Raw genomic sequence first — 21,448 nt, forward strand, 5'->3', positions numbered from 1 at the left:
CAACTCTTCCCGTTGAGAGAACAAATCCCATTGCCGGGTTCCGTTCAGCAGTTCCGTTGCAAGCAGCAAGCGCCACGGAAATTGGTAGTAGCGCGAAAGGAATCGGGGGGACAAGGGTATTAGGAGGGCGCAGACAAGCGCCACTGGGATATTTCAACCGTCCCGCAATACGACGGTGACGCAAACGATCGTGCTTAAGCCCGAAACTCTCGGAACCCTCGATCTTGACCTCGAAGATCCACTTGTGCAACGGCGCGTCCTCGTCCCTCTCCTTGGGACGACATACGAGTGCAAGAACGTTCGCACTTAGGCTCCATGTAGCGCTGACAAAGTCGCGAGGGCTTCAAGTGACTCTCCTACCTCGCACACGTACACAGGGTACACACACGGTCGCGCATCGTCTCATCCCTCGTAGATTCGTCGAACCTCCCTCTTTCTCTGTCTGCACCCTCTGTCCCTCGTGCAAGCTCTCGCTCACTTTCTCTCTCTCTCTCCCTCCCTCTCCCTGTTTCCCTTGCTTCCTCTAGCCGTGCATGGTCGTCTCTCAGGAGAGCACTCAGAATCTCCACTTGACACGAGAGTACTTCCGACTCTTCCCCTCTTTCGTTCCATCCACCTCTAGGTGGCTCTTCTAAACCTTCGCGCCCCTCAGCCTGTTCCTCTCATCCTCTTGCCGCGCTCTTCTCCATCCCACCCTCCCCCCTCTCTCTTTCACCCTCTCGTCGCCCGTCCTTCTCCTCTTTCTCGTCCCTCTCGTGCTCGCGCAATATCTCGAGCTGCACTCTCGCCTAACTATGTTACCGCGGGCCGAGTATAACCCCCCGGCCAGTTGTTCCACGTTGTTTCGCCTTTTCCCGACCATTGTCTGGGCCGCCGTAATGAAATACCGACCGATCTCCGCTACTAAGAGCGGGACGCTGCTTTCAATTCTTGCCAGCGCCGGAGCACCGTCGACTTTTCGCCCCTCCCCTCTTTCCCGGCTGCTTTGAAAATTTCGCGATCGATCGCGTTCCACGCCCCGCGGAATCCACCGTCCACCTGCTGGAAACACGTTCCCGACGATCTCTCCCCGATTTCATTTCCTAACTCGTTAAGCCGGGTCCAGACCTGAATGCCTATACGCTGAGCAGGCTGAGCGCGGACGAATGACGCATGCGGAGGGGTTGGAAGTGCCATTGTGTCTTTCTTCGCCAACTTCTGTGCCTAGCTTAGCCCACTCCGCAGTCGTAAAGATGGTGTGATTAGCTAAATAAACTTACAGCTCAACCCTCCGAGTCATCCTGTTTACCAATACAGGGTGATTCTTAATTTTATGGGTTTCCATGAAATTAATACCATTATGGAATACCATTAAAAAGACAGAAATGTCCAAGAGTTTCTCATCGGATCTTTGCGAAAACGACGTCGATTGAATCCTTATGTTTCGCCGATGAAACTAACACCAAGAACGACGTAATTCGGACCATAATCAAGGAAATTTCATGAAAAATTGATTTATATTATTTTAAACTGAATTCGTTGAAAATAGTCTCGTGTGATTTTTTAGCACAACAGCGAGTCGGTCAGACTGTATGAATTAAGAACAGTGCAGGGTGTAGTGAAGAAAAGAAAGACAAATTATTTACTAAAATAGAGCTTTAAAGTCAAGTCTATCATAGGGTAAATCGGAGAGAGATGGCCCACTTTTTTTAAAACAATCAGTACACCGTGAATTCAGTAGTTTTATAAAGAAACAAAAATAAATTTGCAAGAGGAAATACAGTTAGATAAATAATATAAAATTGAATTAAAAAAAGAATCATACATTTAAAAAAAATAAAATAAAATTGCAATCTATGCGAAAGGTCATCTCACCCGGACAATCCGTAGGCGGGTTCCGTAAAAATCACCGAAAGCAGATAACTTTGATTAAATTTCATATGGACTACCATATATTTCAATATCATGAAAATCTGAGACATCTAGGATTTTATAAAAGTATCACATCTGCTTCTATCTTCCACGCTGAACGCGATGCACTCCAAATTCCCTTTGATGTGCGGAAGAAAACCGGCAACGGACGGGTCGCATGCGTCGAGTCGCCACGAATGAAACGTCAACACTGACATATACGTTCACGCTCACCCTTTCTGACGTAGAAGCATGCGGTCCTGGCTACGGTTTCACCGTTCCACATCAAAATATTCGTGCCTGCTCAGCGTATACTCATTCAATTCAGGTCTGGACCCGGCTTAACTGGCTCACTTTCCCCCCGACTCGCTTCTGTGCCCCACAGAATTCATGCACGAACGGGGGGTGACGTCGATTCCTCGAGCTGCCATTTCCAAGTGGTTAGCATTTTAATAGTGACAGCGGAATACTTTTTTTTAACAAACTACAGGCCTCCTCTCAACCTGCCATTAAATCATTTTAAAATTTCAGCCCCGATTATTAGGTACGCTCCTCGCTCCGTCACGAAGTTGTAACCGCAGTTGGTGAATAACCGCCGACCCCCGAAATCATCGTTGAGCCAGACGATCCGCAATACGCGCTCACCCCAGGAACGACGGGGAATCTCGTCGACACCCTTTTGAAAACGAGCGTCGTCGTAGGAGGCAAGGAACCGTAATGGGCCACTATTTCTGTCGCGGCAACTGAAACTTCTTCCCTCCTTTCCGGAACATTGCCCCCGGCGAATTGTTTCCAGCAGGGCCGTTATCGTTTCACTCTCTCTTTCTCCCTCCGTCTCTCTTCCTCCCTCCGCCCTGTTCCCGTTTGGTTAGCCAGATTCCCTCGACGGGAACGACTCCCAGCGTCGTCGGACATAATATCTACCTCCACCATTCATCGCGGATTCTTTCTGGCCGCTCGTTCACGGAACGATTTGCCAGGAAATAGCGCGCGCTGGCAGCGAAGTAAGTCGGCGCGGACTCCTTCACAGACGATTAGAAACCGGTATCGCTCGCATTACCATTTCATCGCGGATAGACTCGCGCGAGTAATGGTCCCCTGGGAGAAAGATCGCGGGTGCCCCTTCTAGCATCGTGTACGTGCGCTCCTCGTAATTCTCTCAGGATATTGTCCCCATTCTTTTTCTCCCAACGTCGCCCGAAGCACTGGGTGGGGGCAGGTTTGCTTTCTCGTCGATCGGGTCATTAAACCGAGCGTAACCGATTCCACGATCGTCGTATTCCGGAAGCTTTACACCGGCCCTCCACTCAGCCGACGATAAATCACGTAAACGTAATCGCTGCATAATTCGCGCAGACAATGCCGCAGAACTGGTGGAATTCGAGTGCGCAAATTGAATCCACGGGGCGACCAGCTCGGCTAATAGAACTGTAATAAAGTCCCCTTGCTGTTAGTATAGGTACACTGTGCCATATGGATGTTGGCACGATCTCTTCTTGTTTCGCGACTGTTTTGGGACACATTGATCTCTGAAAAATCTCGTATCGCCTGTCACTTCAAAATATTCACCACTCAAAGGCCAACGGTTTCCCCTCAGAGCACAAAAAGGAAATCCCCATTTCCGAGTACCAGCTCGAGCCTCCATCTCGCTCCCACGAATCAACCATCGCACAGTGGGGTAGTCGCATCGAAATGCCGGACATGACGTGTTTAAAATTTGCTCAATCTTTAAATTCCCATAACTTCGTCAAAATTCATCCAAAATGAATCAAACAGAAACCATTTTAAAGTTTGCGGTGTCTACTTTTTGATTCTTTTGATTACTTTCATCGTAATGGTATCTGAAAAGTAAAAATGGCTTTAAATTGGAGTATATCACATTGTCAAAACTTCTCGATATCTGTTAAGTTTACGGGCTGCAAACAATGGTCCTTGCAAGTTTTATCTGTACGATTGCAGAATATGATCGTTTGTCTTTAATGTAAGTCAAACTTAATTGCAAAGAGATGTTTTTTAACAAAGATATAGGCATTTAAAAGAACTAGTGCATAATAGTAACTAATTAAATAGATACTAACTAATATGGACAAAAAAATAATTAAATAAATAATAAATAAGTAACTAAATAAGTCATAAATAATAGACGAACCCCAATTCTAGCAAAATTTATAACAGTCAAAACTTCAATCGTCACAAACTGACAGATTAATTCGTTATAGCTTAACAAGAAATAGGCAGCAGCAGACGTATACAGGTCAATTTTATTTTGGAATAATAAAAATTTGTATTTATAGTATATAAAATCTAATTTATTATGAGTACTATATATTTCAAGAATATTTTTACCTATAATGTATGCATTTTCGGTAGAAGAAGCTTTAATTTTTTTTCAGAAATAATATTTCTTATACATTATAGAAGCCCAGGTCGAAGTCTTATTTGTAACGTATCATAAACATTGTATGGGTGTTCGTCTCTTTTTGTAAACAGATCCTTCGACGAGTTTCATAGCGCAGCGTCTCGCGGAAGCCCAGCGAAAGCAAACGTACAGGCCTACGCGAAATGCTGCGAGCACCATATCTACTTAACGAAATTAGCTATAAAAATTGAACTGAGACGAATATGGATCCAATTTTTTTGCACCGGGATCACAAATCTTTACCAAATCTAGTGACGCCTGCAAAAGTATCGGGACGTGCCCGGAAGTATAACAAAATCGTTAATAAAGTTTTACAATCGTCAAAAATGTTAGTAAATTATTAATTATCTTCAGATATTAATTTATATACTAGTATAGATGATAACAGCTTGAAAACTGTTCGAAACTGCTCTTTACACGTACCTGAAAAGCTTCTATAATGACGAAGTTTACACAATTCCAGTAGAACACTTGAAAATCACGAATAAGCGAACGCTGTTTCAGAGAGTGGTTGAGATTGTAAAGTGTGCTATGAAATCTCTTGACTTTCGATGAACTATACTGCCTTGCGAGTGCACAAATTTAGAAAAGAATACCGATGTATTGTCCCTCGGGCATTCATCTACCTTTAATACTAAAAATTTTACGGCTTACTCAAAATTTTTGAAATTCACTAATGTCCGGCTGTTCGGTGCGAATACCCCACTGTGCATCGTGCAGCTTCGTACCGATTCTCCACCCCCATTTTACAACGACCGCGTTCTATCGCTGATATTTCCTACCTCCGGTTTAATGGTCGCAGAGGTGAACTGGTGCACCGATGAAATGGTCGAGGAAGTCCCTCCCGAGGAAGATTCACGGAGACGAGCCGTGCTGACGCGCGGCAAACGAGCTCTTTGCGTTTTAGTAGGGAATTATGCGCGTTCTTCCGCGTCCGTTTACGAGGGCCTGAGCAGGAAGTGGCTGCGCGCGGCGGCGAGCTGAAACTGTTTCCCCCTTAGAGGCGAAGAATAAAGCCTGGAGGGAGAGGAATATTAGCGAGTTTCGCGAGCAAGATGAGCGTTGCCAGATTTACCGTCTTCGTCGCTCCCGCTGCGCGCCGGCTGAAGCCAGTTGGATACGGTCCACGCGAGCAAATTCACGACCCCTCTGTTCGCGCGTCGCCACCCCCGACAGCCCGGTAATGGCTCCGGGGGTCGGAAGGATCCTTTTGGCCGTACGGCGACGACGGCTTTCCTTAATTTGGTGGATCATAAAACACACGGTCCCGGCTCACCCTTACGCGGCTACGTGTGTTTTATCGCGGCGCGCAAACGCGCGCACTCCAAGAATTACTTTATTTGTAAACGCCGCCGCGCGGACAAGCTTTACGGCGTCGAGTTTTTCCGGCCGCGCCCGCCCCGGGCGGCTGTGCATCCGCTCGAGGACTTCGCTCCACGGTTTCTTGTATACCTCGACGTTTAACGTCCTGACTTAACGTTAATCCGCTTCCATGCTACGTTTGTACCGCGCGGACGCTTAATTTGCAGCATGTCCTGGGGCGAAGCTACGGTTCTCTTTGAATTCTGGATACGTTTATCGAATTCGAAGGAACGTAATCTGGCGAGTAGCATTAGCTTGGCGACTTAGGAACCGGTCGAAGGAAAGGTTCCAAGGAAAAGGAAAATCAGCGTCGCATGCAAGTGTAACACAGCTGTATTCGCGATGAAAGTTCGCGTGATCAGAGAGCGTCCACTTTGATAGAACGTGTTTGGCTATTCGTCACGTATCCTTTGGGACGTTTCAACACCTACAGCAATTAATCTAGCTGGAAGAGAGCGATCCACAGCGTCGTGATTTACGCGCTTGCGGAGCAGAAGCGACTCGTGTAGCTTTTCGAGTGGAGGGTGGAAACAGCGAGAGGAGGAAGATATCGTTAGGATATTTCCTTCGAGACAAAGTGTACCTACAAAAGGGTGGAGAAGAAGGAGAGAGGTTGGGGAAATCGAGCGAGGGCAAACTACTAGCCCCGGTTTCTCGAGGACAAAGCTTCTCGTTCAGGATCTTCTCCGACCTCTCTCAACCCTCCCTTCCTCTCTTTCATTCACTGTTCCTTCTCGGAAATCCTCGAGGAGTCTAGCTCTCCTTTCGTTATGTCCCGGTTTTTTTCTCTCCTTTTATTCGCGTTCCCCCGGCGCGGAGAAAAGATTCCGGCCAGCATACCGCTGACTCCGGTTAGTTCTGCAATAATCATGAAAAACATCGCGGAGGTTCAATTTGCCGGGAAATACGATGTCTTCAAGGGGAGGATCCGTCGTTTCAGCCGGCCCCAGAGAAGCCCTCGCGCAATAAATCGCGCGCATTTTGTCGTACCTTCGTCTGGATTGCCACAATTAAAGGGACGTTTAAGAGTTTCCCAGGCACGTGTGCCTGAGCGACTAACGGCTACCAAAGAGCGCCGCGGAGTCACTTTTACTGGCGTTTTAGTTCCTTACTCGTTCGATTCTCGATATTCCCACCAGCCTCCATTTAATTTCTCTTCAATAGAATATCGTGGCAAGAAGGCAGGCATTTCATTCGGAATGATCATCTCGGAACGTTACAGGCCCATTCGTTACACCGTATCCGAACGTTACAAGCCATTCATGCATAACTGATAGTTGCTGAGTGATACCTGGAACTGGATCACTCGTATACACGCGAACCGCAGAAAGAGTCGCGCGAGAGCTAACAAAAGCGTTGTTTTGTTTGTTGCAGGTCTGAATCCCGCCGAGGAGAGGCATGTGAGTATCAATTAATCCAATACACGGAATAATACAATCGCGGTTTCGCCCCATCGGCAATCGATACAGCAGCGTCTATTAACAACGAATACAGCTGTTGCGCGCGGAGCTCGGGCGTAAACAGCGGATACCGTTGCACGTGAGTAAGCCGAGATTCGGTCCCGGTCCGCGCTGAAAAGGACGGAATATTCGATCACGGCTGGAGCGATAATCTCGGCGAAAAACCGTTGAAATCTCCTTCCCGTCGCGGACTCGCTTGCAGCGGAGGAGCAGCCACTCGGTGCGTAAATACGAGGTCCGCGCACGGATGACGCTTAATCCCGAATATTATCTCGCTACCTCGATTTCCGCTCCGTGTTCTCGACTTAATCCGCCCGTCTATCCGCGCGCACGGATCACCAGATCCCATTCGCAGCATTTCAATAAACGACAGATGGACAGCGCACGCACAACTGACGATTAAATTCCATTTGTTTCTGCCGCGATATCTCGCGCGTCCCCCCTGCTATATAAGCGGTGTATGATATTTGACAAAGGAAGACTGATTCTATCGGCATTGATTTCGTTCCCCTGGCGAGTGTATCTCGCAGCGGATGGAATACTTCCAAATGTGTCTAACGAAAGCTTGCCAAGTCTGCTGCTACTTGGGGAACGTGCACCCAGTAGTCAGAGGATCGATCTTACTCCACTTATTTTGAACCGTTCGCTTTGAAACGGCGAATCCCAGCGAGCGTGTGTTCCACTCGCAGAACGATTTCGTCGAGTTCTATCTCGCGGAAGAAATTAGAGCGCGGCTCGTGTGGTCGGCGCTGACGGGGAATATCATCGAGGGAGGAGAGGGAATGAAACGAGCCTGGAGATCTCCACGATCGGAATCAGTGAAAGAGCGAACGGGGAGGGAGGAGGATCGCGATGCAACGAGCGGATAAAGGGGTAAGAGGGGTTGCAGCGAAGAAAGGGAAGGCTGCGGATCAGCCGCTGGGAGAGGAGGAAGCTTTGGAATGGACGTAAAAGCCCGAACACCGGAACACAGGGCCGTAAAAAGCTCGTCGTCGAATGCACCCCCGTTCTTTCTCCGCCGTTACTCCCTCCCGCTCTATCTGCCGCCCTTCTGTCTCTGTTACTCGCGCCCTTTACCCCACCTTTGATAGCATAAAGCGGAGGCTGGGCGCGGCGCGCGTTTATTAAAAGCGCTTCGGGCGGGCAAAAAACGGCTCGAGAGACAGCTGGATGCCTGTGTTCCCGCGTCGCGTCCGATCTCGAGTGGCCCGCAGGATCGTTTCGCTATCGATCGCGGGAAAGAAGTTGCCCGTGCTGGGGGTGAATCGATTTTCGGAGAGTACCGTCGTATATGCTATAAATTCAAGTAATCCAGATGTCGCGGTGGAATTTTTCGTGCAATTCGGACCTGGGAGGATTGCGAAATTCCTATTGGGCTCCTCGTTTAAGAGCGAATAACATCGACCTCGTTAAGCGGTAAACAGAAGATTATTGACAGAATATGTGTGTTTGTAACTAAAAATTGCAGGTGTACAATTCTGTTCCCCAACTTTCATATTATAATTTCCTTACAATTTAATGGTATTCACAGAAAATTCTTGTTGGTTCTGGTGCTTCAACTATCCTACTACGGAATTGTATTGGAAAAATTCTGTGTACTTAACATTCAAAGAATGACTATTTTCCTCTATTCAAACCACTGCGCGACGTGGTACGTCTCTTTTCAATGCATGGTACTACTCCCTCCTACCGTAATTTTAATAGCCGAAGGAGAAAGGTTGCACGGTACAGGATAATTGGATGGTAGCCGAGTAATCGCTGAAATCACGATAAGGCCTCGCGGTCACGAACTCGGAGCAGGGGAGGGTTCCGTCGGTGATTGATCCTCTACGGCGAAAAAAGTCGCGGGAACCGTACACTCGACAAGAATAATAATGCACGTACGTGTCATTAATCGCGTGGCGCGTTACATTCGATTGGGCGAAATAAACATGACGTCGGGTCGATCGATACGATCATCAATTAATACGCCGGAGCGTTTTACAAAACTCGCCGCGCGATTGATCGGGTGGATCGGTGGACGGGGAATGGCCGCCCGACGCGTTATATTCGGGCAAGAGTGATTTTCAAGCGTAATTATCTTTTCGCCGTAGCTCTTTTCCGCGCCGTCATTATGGGCCATGTTTTAACAGCGCGCACACCCAGCATAACTTGCGCAATTTGCTGGCGGCCCGCGGCCGGACCGATAATTAGCGTCCGTTTAATATGCACAATTATTACGGATTGATAATCGGGGCTGGCGCATCCATTACACCGGTATTGAGATAGATGGTAATAGGTTTCCATCGGTATTAGCTCTCTCTACCATCGTGTTTCTCACTCGTTTCGAGCCCGCCCTCCGTTCCCCGGTCTCACCCCCTCGCTTCTTCTTCGCCCCCGCCCCTCTATCGCGCGCCCACGCGCATATAATCTCGCTTACTCGATCTGCTTTCATAATGGGTACGTACGAGCTAGCGATGGGAGCAATTCGACCGTTTCTGGCAGATTTTCGATCTGCGCGAGTATTCGGGAACCGAGCGGATCGTGCTCCGCGTTTCGCATACCCGCGTGGGACTCGCGCGGTAACGAAAAATGCGGGCGATCAATTCTACGGTTTCATTAGCGATAGTTGCGCAATATTACAAAGTGCGCTGATATTTCATCGCGCGCGCCGTAAACGAGCGTAGATTACAGAATATAACCGTTTATAGGACAAATGGAATTAATCAACCCGTGGAAACATAATATTTGACCACGCTGAGACATTTCGGGGGGGGGGGGCATAAATCAAGCGATACATTGCCGCGATGTTTATCAGCGAATTAGTGTCGCAATAATATTAGCACTCGAAGAAGAATAACCGATACGTTGGCCAACATGTGCTCGCGAATGAATTTAAATGATTCACGACCGGTGCATTCATCCTGTGCTAGTAAAAAAGCGAGCGCTCCTCGCAAAGCTATCGATAGCACTCGCGAGATCGTCGTTTCCATCGCTAGCTCTCTCCTTCTCTCTCCCGCCCTTTCATCATCCCAATTCCCGTAATTTCTCTCTCCCTGTTGCCTGTCTCGCTCCCGTTAATCCTCTTTCGCTGCACGCGTCTCTCTCCCTCGCGCAGCTCGGCTCCCTTCTCCCTTTCGCGCTCACTCCATTCCGTCGAAGCTCTATTTATCTCCGTCCTGCACCCCATGGCAGCCTTACAGGATCCCCTGCCACCACGAAGCCCGAGGGCTATGAAATTGAAATATGAATGCTAATGGGGTGGTTGGCTCGTGTCGCGTCGTATAATGTTACTGATTGCTGGTACGTCGGTCTTTTACCCTTCCCCCTCCACTGGTCGGCACGCACCCTCCCCCGACAGCCCTTCTGTTGCTCCGTTGCCTCGCGGATGCTTGGGGTGCTGACTGCTCGACGCGTGTTTCGCTGCCGGTTCCTCGCGCGTCCCGTAATTGGAACTCCAAATAATGGTAGTTTTCGACTGCCATTGTACACAGCTTCTCCCCCGTAACCGGGATCGCCTGCTCGCGGGCGCGCAAACAAAGGAAAGACGCGGGACATCCCAGTCCGCCGCGAGCTTAAGACTCGCGAGAAACCGGCGGTGCCGCGCGAGCGTGCGGGGGGAATTGAGAGAGGGTGAGAGGGATGGCGTAGAAATTTATATTTGTTTGTTTATCCACTGGCTGGATCCACGCCGCTCCGCGCCCGCACACCCGCGAGTAAACGTTTGCACGGGCGAAACGGGTACCGAGAGAGGCTGGATTACGAGCAACGCGGTGCAATTTAAAATTAACCCGCGGAAACGGGGGCGAGCAAGATGCGCCGACGAAGTGTCTGTAAACAGACGAGCGGAGGAGGTCGCTTTTAAAAACGCGTGGGAGGGTGGACATATCGAGACACCTTTTTCCGGAAACTGTGCGATCGGATCTGTTTCGTCGTGTTTCTACGTTGCAGACATTCTTGTTTTCCAGCAGTTTTTCTTTTTTAAGGATGAACTTCAGTAACATTCGAAATAAGCGAAAATCTTTGAAAAGTGGAGGCATCAATCTTTATGCAATAGTAAAACATTCTGCAAAATTTTAGAGAAATTGATTCGGTAGTTTTCAAATTATTTAACTTTCAATTTAACATGTATTCTTATGGGAAAATGCAGTATTGAGAATATAACTTCAAAATTAAGAGTGAAATAATAGGCCAAGGTTTTTGAAATTTTGTATACAGAAAGATTAAACACTGAACTAAATTTTCACAAAAATTCCGGACAATTGATTCGACGGTTTTGTTTAAATGAAAGAAAATGACACGGAAAACTGTTTTTTTTTCTTGGATTGTCAGCTGAGTAACCGTGAAAATGCGGCAACGCCGCAATCAGCTGTAGAGGCGGGAATATTTGAAACACATTACTGCGTTTTGTTCCATATTCAGTGACAGCTTCTGCGACTGCAGCTTCAACAAGATATTTTGAAGGAAAAATATCCTTTGGACACGAAAAATAAAAATATCCTTGGCAAAGAAAATAAGGGGAAGAAAGGAGGAAGGACGGAGAAACTAGGGGAGAAGCGAGCTCGTTTCTCGAATCGAAAACCGACGGCGGAAGCAAGAGAATGCGCATGGATATTATTCGCGAACCGGTAAGCTCCGTCTTCCCGTTCTCGGAAGAAGCTTTCTTTTCTACCCCCATCCCTGGGCGCGTTCGTCGCGGCACTGTTCCAGAGACTCCGAGATCTTCCGCGAATTTTCTCGCGATCCGGAAAATCGAGAATCATCCCGAACTCGCGCACAGGGGAGGAAAGGGAGGGTTGCTCGGTGGAAGAGAAGGAACGGTGCAGGGGTTGAAGTTAAGGAGTGAACGAAGAAAACAGAGGGTGGAGTGTCTGCTGCTTTTCCCTGTCTCCTCGCCGGCTTGGTCGAGGTGTCGACTCATAACCAATTCATGAAACACCGAGAGGCAGACTGTTCTCGGGGGGAGTTGAAGGAGGAACGACTGCGGAATATTTATTTATCGTCGTTACGACGGCGTGGCGAACGATTTTTTCCCCCCTGAGCTGTCGAGCACCGAGGGTGAACCGACGCTGGAGAACGCGGGAGAGATGGGAAGAGAGGGAGAGAGGAGGAGACGGGCGAGTCCCTCGAGTTGCGCGAGCACGAACTTAATTGAATTTCACGATACTTACGCCCGATCCCGGAGTAGCTCGCGGCAAATTGTCGCGAAAGCGAGTGGCCCTCGATGGCAACGAGAAAAGTGCTCGAGAGGCGGCGCCGCATTAATTCATTCGCGGCGTCGCGACGGGGCCGACAGCGAATCGCGCTCTCCTCTGGAGAACGGAATCACGACACCATCTGCCACGATTTTCGCGCCGATCAAAGATTCCACCGCGACGCAGCACGCGAACCCTGTAAGCTTGTGCACGGTCGCACCGACACGTTCATCCCTGCGAGTTTGAATATCTACCGTCAGCAGAGTAGAATTACTTAGCCGGGGTTCATTCGTTTCTCTCCCCTTTTATAACCGAGTCGTGCAGCAGCGGTCCGTTCCAATGCATAGGTAGAGTTCTCAGCGTTAATTAACAGCACAACGAAGCGGGGCAATTGGGGATTTCGCAAGATTATCGATTTCCACGTCTGCGTGGCTTTGTGAATGTCGATTGAAGGCTCGAAGAGCGAGGGTACTGTGGCTTTCATCGCGTCTTTCGTTGCATGTACCTTATATCGGCCGCGAATACAGACGTTGACCTATCGATTGCTCCCCCCTCGTCGGGTCTCCCTTGTCGTTTGGCCATTTTTCCGGTGATTCGCCACCCCTCGTTGGCCGCGACACTCTCGCTCCAACCTTTCCTGTCCCTCCTTCGCGTCGGTTCACCCCCTCGTTGCCGCTCTCTCGCCACGAAGGCCTTCCCTTTTTTTTTAATCCCATCACAGAGTCGAGCGCGCACCGACGCGCCTGTCGTCCGGAGGTCGGTAAATTAAATCTCGAATAAAGTGCAAATAAACGAGCGAGGAACGCGGGGGGTTCGCCGGTGTCGCGGTGACTAGTGGCTGGTGGTCGAAAGTGCGGTGCAAAAAAAAAAATAACGGTGGGATGAGGGTGGAAAAAACGTCCCAACCCATCCTGCCGCGTTGTATAGGGAGGCGGCGGGAGGAGAGGTGCGGCGGATAAAAGAGCGAACTGACGCGAGAGTGTAATTTATTTTAATTAGAGTGGCTGCATTATGTAAGCGGATGAAGCGCCGATGAAAGGGGTTTGAAAGGGTCGAGAGATCCTGACACCAGCGTGTGCCGACCGACGTTCGCCCCCCTCCCTGTCCCTGTATCTTCTCGCGACCCTTGCCGTACAACCCCTACAACGACTAATTCACTTCTGACCAGGGTCATCCTGATTGAACGGGTGAAAAGATATTATGGAGGGAACTTTGAGGATACGTTTTGTTCGACCACCCTCTCGTTCGGCTACCCCCGACATTCAGTCGTTCGAGAATTACTTTCAGGGAATGGTGTAATTTGCCGATCTCTTTCAGGCTGAAGCCAAATACACCAGGTCCGTAAATATGAAACCGGAATTTGCCCATACGTGACGCTAGCTGTCAATGTAGTTACCCTCAAACCGCGTCACTGACGCCATTTTCTTGTTTTGACATCTGATAAAGATTTTCAACTCACAACCATACAAGTTTTTCATACAACAGCATAGTTCTTAATAGCGTTCGCGATTAACTAGTAATACATTCATTTACGAAAATAAATGAGATTTGTAATATTGTTCCTAGACTTAAGTTTCTCGAGAAATAAGAAATTAGCAATTATAAAATGTCTCGAGAAATTCTCGAGAAATCATTCTCGAGAAGGAACACTCCATCCGATTATTACTTATTTGCATGGATGGGACACGCACTTGATGAGCAGCGCTTCACATCTTACGAAAATGTACGAAAATGGTTCGATGACTGGTTTGCCTTAAAAGAGGAACAGTTCTTTTGGCGTGGCATCCACAATTTGTCAGAGAGATGGGAAAAATGTACAGCTACCGATGGGCAATACTTCGAATAAAATATTTTGTACCATTTTCATACAATAAACGCGTATTTTCAGTACAAAAATTCCGGTTTCATACCCACATACCTGGTACTTCCGATCACGCTGGAAATTCTGTCGCAGGATCCGCGCATTTTCTATTCTACGTTGTATCCAGCCGGCGCGCGGATATAATTGCAACGAGCAACACGGAGGGAGGAGAATAGGGTTGCTCGTGAGAGGATGAATTTATCTGGTAAACGTCGGCGCGAAGAAACTCGACGCGATGCGCACCGATGCGAAAGAACAGAAGTGGTTCTCGGGACGCTACTCACGTGCCTGAGACACGCTCATCCCCAGAAATACCGCGGGGGTTGTTCCTCCTCTCTCGGCGAACAGGATAGAGAAGCAGCGATCCCCGGCTGCTGCCTTACCGACACCTCTGATCTCGTTAGGGACGCATTAATTAATTTACAAGATGGCGGCGGTAGGAACGATGACGACGACGGTATAAGAGAGAGGCAGCAGCCACTGTGTAAAGTCGAGATAGGAGGGTTAGGGGTGGCACGGCACGTTTTAATTACTAATTGAAACGTTCCCCTACCACCTAACCCCCGTCCTTTCTCCCCGTAACCGCCCGATCCCTGGTGTTTCCTGCCGCTTCAATCCTATAACTCTGCTCCCTCCCATACGGCCGTCGTCCTCGTTGCTTCTTCACCATCTGTCGATCTCGCCCCCTCCCCCCACGACTCTGTCTTAAGGAGACTAGGCAGTCGAAAAATCGATTTTTTTATTGCATTTTACGAAAGTACTATCTTTCCTGAATAAAATGCCGCTTGGTTTATAGTAAAATTCGCAAAATTGCAATTATAGCGTCAATTTTGCCCAGAAACTTTAAACGTGTTTTTTTTTCATTTTTTCCTGATTGTGAACGAATGGAGGTTCACGTCGACTTGGAAAAAATTACAGGATGTGTAAAACATGTGCCATTTCCGGCCAAACCTCAGATATGGTCCGTAAAAATTCGAGATTTTCATAAAAAAATTAAAAAGTCACCGGATTTTAGTAGCGCACAAACAAGAACGAATTTTTCTCGAAAAAATCGCCGCTTTTCAGCCACCAAACGCATATTTTTTATTTAATTTTTGTTTTATAGGTTTGGCCGGAAACTATGAATCCAAAAAACAAGAATCACGCCTTTGAAATCGGATTGCGTCACATTGTAAGACCGATATTAAGGCAAAAACCGATGGAAAAACGTTAAATTGTTTACCCGTCTGCAGCGCCATTTTTAAAGCACATATATAATTCTTACCATTTATTTTTCAATCCGTACGGTAGTAATAAACATTGGGTAAAAGGATACATCTGGATGTGCTTTCATTTCTTTACAAATAAATAAAGAACAGAGTCTCTTTTTCACGAAAAACGACTGCCTAGTCCCCTTAATATCCGCCTCCGTCGGGGGTACTTAATATTTTTAAATACTTTGCAGTACACCCTGCGCCGTCTTGCCTTTGTCCTTTTTTCCTTCCGTCTCGTTCTCCCCTCGTTATTTCCTGCCCCGCCGCCGAGGGATGACTCCTTCGACCACCCCTCGCCGTTCCCACGGCGGATGCACCGCGGTGGAATTTATGACAAGGTAAATCCGTAGCTGCCGCGAATTAATTAATTAAAAACATCACGCCGCCTTAATGACATTCGCCCCTCGCCCTCGCTACCTCCCCCAAGCTCTGCAGTCGCCCCCTCGTCGTCGACTCTTCTTCAATCTTCCGCGCTCTCCTCGGTCTACTAACTCCCCGCCATTCACGCCGATCCGTCTCGCTCCGCGCGAACATTTGTTATGGAAATCACGGGTAGTGCCGTCGCAACCTATGACAGAGGCTCGCTAATGGCCACTTTTCTCGTTAACCGGAGAAACAGAAGAAACGGCGGCGGCGCTCGTTTTTACGAGACACTTGGAGGGATTGTTGCCTCCTGCATAAACAATCCCCACATCGAGTATCCTCTCCGCCGTTCGACGTTCGATGCTCCACCGAGACCCTTGCGCTCGTAACAGGGCGCGACAGGTTCACTGGGGGAGGAACGACAACTCGGTACGTTTTTCCAAGGGCTGGTAGCATGGGATTTTAACGGAGTACTTATATAAGCGGTATTTAAGGGGTCAGTCTACTTTGATCGGCCGAAAAATTAAGCTATTTTTAAAGAAGTTTTCCTCCGTGGATACAACATATAATGCAATAAATCTTTTTGGTATTTATTAAGCTCCTCTTATATTATATAAAAAAAATTTTAAAGAATTTTTTTAATTTGTTTCAAAACTTTGAACACGGTTATCTCAAAACAACATTTTTTCAACTGGTGCAGGTGATTGCAAAAAAGCTATTTGACCAATCAGTCTGAAATTTTCACACGTTATTCAGCACATCAGTGGGTATCGCAGGGACCTCGGAAACCTTTTTTGATTAACAATTTCATATTTTTTACAAGGCAAAATAATTGAGAAATTCACCGTATTTAACTTCAAACCTTCGCCACCTTGTTATTTTTTTATCTGTCAGAATAATTCTGCTCCCAACTACAGGGACATTCCATGCGAACTCGGACAGATTTCGGAGCAAGTTTTCGTAGATTGCTGAAATTTCGACAATTATTTGAATTTTTCATGAACATTTTTTTAAAATGTTCGTAAAGGCTGAGACTTTCAGAAGCAGTAAAATAAAAAATATTGATTTTTTTAAGCTGAAATAGTGCACTACCCCCTTAAATCGATGGTGCCGCCTGGGGACTGAAGACTTAGCAACGGTCGGCTGTAGGTACACCTTTGGCAAACTCTCTCCGAGGGGAGCAGAGTGTACAGTGTAAAGTGTGAATCGACGTTAAACGCGATCGATGCGTGAAACTACACCCTCCACCGATACTCGGTGGAAAGTGAGCCGGATATAATGGCGGTAATAATAGAATTCAGATTGATTCAGCGTGAAAGGGAAGTTCGTGGCGGCGAGAAAGGGGAAAAAAGCATCTTCTGCGCTGGATTATTACCGTCGGGTCCAGGGGCTTGGTCGTGGGGCAATTTGAACAGTGCCCCGGCGACAGCGAATCGCTTCGCTTCGCTCTTTTGCGAGCGATTCGTTCGGCTCGCGCTCGGTTCCGCTCCGTGCCGCGGCGATACTCGCGCGCTCACGTTAATTCAATCGCAGCAACTCGCCGGCGAGCTTCAAGCCTCTTTGCCGGCGAATTCGCTTCGTGCCCGCGTGCGAGATCTCTAGAACAGTGGAAAATGTTCGCGAGACGTTCGGCCGCGGGCGGGCGTGAATAATCCGCGATTCGCTCCGCCTTGAAACGCAATAATTTCGAGCGGCCGGGACTATTCGTCGAACAGCTGGAGCGGAGCGTTATCGAGGATCGCGATAAATCGCGTCGAGCATGGGTGACCGTATCGATTCGCGTCGGACTTTCTACGCGTTCGTTCCTTTTAATCTTTTGCTGGTGAAATTGCTTTGCATCGGGCGATACGACGCGCCTGACTAATCAGCGTCCAAGCTTTATTCGACTATAAAATGATTATCGTACAATAAACTATGTGGCACCGCAGCTGTGCTGTCCCTCAGAAGACGAGGGTGGCAAGTCCCACGCGCACTGCTCACGGTTCCCATTTAATTTTACGATTCAATGTCGCGAGCGCCTGCTGTTCGAGGCGAAGCAATGTAAGCTGGCAAACTTCTGCTCATCAGTTCGGGCAAAAATCAAGCTCCTCCACTGCCGGCCAATTAAAGGATAGCCTTTCGAATTGCACGAGAAGATCGGCCAGCAGTACCTATGGCGTGGTTAACACGCATACAAACACGCGGGCCTTCTCTTTTACGACTCGCGGCACGTTTAACGGTCGGGCAAGCTTTTTAATATTTCGCCGGCCGGTAATTAGTTCGTAATTTAATGAGGCGGTCGTAAAACTCCGCCCGTGGGCCAGCGGACGACCGACCGCCCCGTAATTACTTCTCCCTGTACATATTTCACAACATAATCGACTTGGCCCTCTGGCAGCGCCGCGTTTTCTTAGGCCTCGCACGGCCGGAAGCGGAAGATCGGTTACCATCCGCTGGGCGAAGAGCATTGGACGAAGCGGGACGTGTAAAGTAGGGGAGAGCGGGGACAAAAGTAACACTTACATTTGGCCTAGCCTACAATTGTCTTTTATAGGTATAAAAATGACAATTATGCCTTAAGATAGTATGTTTCTTGGTCTATCATTTGAGCCCAGTTTCGGCCTTACGCGATAAGTAGTTAAAAAGTTATGGCAGTTTTCCGCAGTGACTGTCATTGTTACTTTTGTTCTGCAGGGGTAGGACGAAAGTAACATACCGTGGGGATGAAAGTAATACTAATAATTTGGAGGAGAATTAAGTAAAAACACTTCTTCCAAAGCAAAGTAGGATTATTTATTATCAGAAACGATAGAAACAGACATTTATTTAATTAAGTAAAAATTTATTTAAATGTTTGTTTCTATCGTTTCTGATAATAAATAATCCTACTTTGCTTTGAGAGAAGTGTTTTTACTTAATTCTCCTCCAAATTATTAGTATTATTTTAAACATATTACTATTAAACATATTTTAAGTAGGTACCTAACGATAAGAAAGCATAACCAGCTTCAAACATTTCTTTGATACTGTGTATTTAGTTGAATGATAAGTATTAAATTTCACCTAATCCGAATTAAAATTACAACATACATAGTGAAGATCACCCATACTGCAGTCTTCGTGGGTCTAACCCTTAAAATCTAGATATTTGGGATGATTCTCTCTTGAACAGCTTCCACTGAAAGGAACGTCCAATCAAACCAGACATAGACAATCATTATCATCTGAAGAATTCCTGTCCTGTATGCTATTTTGCTCGCCCAAGTAACATGTTACTTTCGTCCCTGTAGCAACTTGTTACTTTTGTCCCCAGCCATGTTTTTCAGAATAGAACTGTTATAACATACAAACTATACAAGACTTGTTACAATCAAATACAGAAACTTATGAAGACATTATCTAAGAACGCTCTAGAAAATAATTGGTTTAATATCTATTGTTTAACTATAAATATTAACAAAAAAACCAAAATAGAAGAAACTTACCTGAATGATCCAAATAACAAATTTAGCTTGCCCAGGGTATACCATTCGTGTTACTGCTCAGCATCACTCAATACAATAAAAGAGACGCTATACGCGTGTAACTGTGTAAATCAAACGTTTTGGAAATGATGTGGAAGGGGGCAGAAGACGTGTGTTACTTTCATGACGCCGTTACGTTTGTCCCCGCTCTCCCCTAGTGGCTAACGGATTCGTTAGCGAAACCATCGGCCAGAAGTGGAATAGTAAACACGCGACCTCCCTTTCGTTTCCTGAAAAAACGATTCTACACTGGCCAGCGATCTGGGAGTGGTTTTCAACTTGGGTGTCGTGGAAATTCAACGAATTTTCAGCGTCGGAGGCAAGTCCCGCGGAACGTGCACATTCAGACACCGAGCATCGTTCATCACGCGAGACCTACATAATCCGAATACGCTCCGACATTATGCTCGACACGCTACACGACACATTCTCCCTCCTCCGTCGTGGAATTCATCCAGCGCGCGGCGTACACGGTGCTGCTGGAAGCCCCCGTGTACGATCGAAAGTAGGCTAGCCGCGTTTTCCCTGGGACCGTAATTCACCTATGTGTTATCGATACCGAAGCTACATCGGCAACACGTGTAAGATCGAAAGTAGACAGGGTATCGTGGGCCCTGTGGCGCGCTCACGCTCGCGGTTAACAAGATTCCAACACGCGATCTCCTCTCGAGGGCTGTTTCGGCCGCGAGGGGGTTAGCCCGCGGCTGTATATACGTGTCCCGTAAAGGGTATACAGCGTTTAACGCTCGCGATAGCAGGATCCTCGGCCGTCTCTCCCCAGGAATATACTGCCGCCATAAATCAGCGGTTCGATCGGCGACGGTCAGCCGCGATCGCTCGATCCTCCTCCTTCCTACGTCGGTCCCTCTGCTCCCCTGTCCTCTCACGTTCTTCCTGTCGGCCCCGGCGATGCCGTGCCACCAGGACGCCCATTAACTGCCTTTTTTGCGCTGTCTAATGACCTTAAAGCGGCCACGGTTTACGAAGCCATTCGTTAGGGCCCGAGGAGCGCGTCGGTAATCGCGCGAGAATGCGGCTCGCCTCTCCGTGGGCATTGTTGCGTAGGACCTTTTTTCTTTTCCATCCCTCTCTACCTCTCTCTGTGTTCCTTTTTTCTTTTAACTCCTCACTATCTCTTTGGATTGCCCTCTTCTCTCTTCCACTATCGAGCGGAAGGAAGAATCGACTTGAGCGATGGAAGTTTTGGGGGACACGAACTTACTGTCCTAGCTTGCAAGTAATAATTAGGGTAAGTCAGGGTGAGATGGTCATACGGGAGAGATGGGCAGTGACAGTATTTTTTAGAAAGTGTTATAGACAAGCAACATTCTTAGTTAAAAGTGTTGGAATAGAACGTTTTTAAAGGTTTGTAAATCCACTATGAAATTTAAGCTAGTGCTTTAAAATGTTTGATCGATATTTTGGTCACCTTGTTTGTGTTATTTATGCTGAATATTTCTAGTTCTCAAGATGTATTTTCGATAGTGTATTGTTTACAGTGTTTTTAACCGTAAAGTATTCAGGGTTCCGTTTGTTAGACTAAGTGAAATGGGAATGATCATCTTATCAGGGCTTTAAGGGAGAGATGGTCAATTTTTGTCTGGGAGAGAAGGGCATAGCTGTATTTGATGTAATTTCAGATATTTTGAGGGTTGTTTTTATAGATGTAGCGTAGAATGGTCCCAGCAATGATCCTGGTCCATCTAATATGGTCTTTACTAATTTGAAACCGAATGTACACTTGAATCAACCAAGTACCACGGTTCTTGCTGCTGAAATTGATGAAGAGCGTACGCCAACCCTAGTTTTGGAAGATATCGTTCCTGTACCGCTCAAAACTTCTCTACTCAGAATCGCTTCAAACAACCAGGAAAATTATTAACGTCGCAAACACATATTAACACTCGAAAAATGAGTGATAGGGCAAAGGCGAAAAAATAATTAATACAACAAAAGTTGAAATTGTATGTAAAAATTGTTTAAACAATTGATGAAACAGTTACTATTTAATATATCTAATTAAAAGAAGTAACTTTTGTCTTGAAATTTCTTTTCTATCTCTTACAGATTGCGAGTTAAAAAATAAAATCGAAAAATAGCCGAATCTTCAGGGGTTAATTTTTCACCCCCTTAGTGTGATTTTGGACAGAAAAAAATTGCGTT

At 47.1% G+C, this 21,448-nt stretch overlaps 1 protein-coding gene across 2 annotated transcripts in view; it reads left to right on the forward strand.

The window, feature by feature from the left end:
* The window catches only part of LOC143366585 (protein groucho), a 125,946-nt gene that overhangs the window by 88,304 nt on the left and 16,194 nt on the right, over positions 1–21,448 (forward strand). For both annotated transcript variants that reach the window (XM_076807719.1, XM_076807720.1), the window contains exon 7: positions 7,046–7,071. In XM_076807719.1, coding sequence (XP_076663834.1) covers positions 7,046–7,071 — 26 coding nt within the window. The remainder of the gene's footprint in view (positions 1–7,045; positions 7,072–21,448) is intronic.

The sequence above is a fragment of the Andrena cerasifolii genome, chromosome 3 (genome assembly GCF_050908995.1).
Source record: "Andrena cerasifolii isolate SP2316 chromosome 3, iyAndCera1_principal, whole genome shotgun sequence".
Lineage (NCBI taxonomy): Eukaryota > Metazoa > Arthropoda > Insecta > Hymenoptera > Andrenidae > Andrena > Andrena cerasifolii.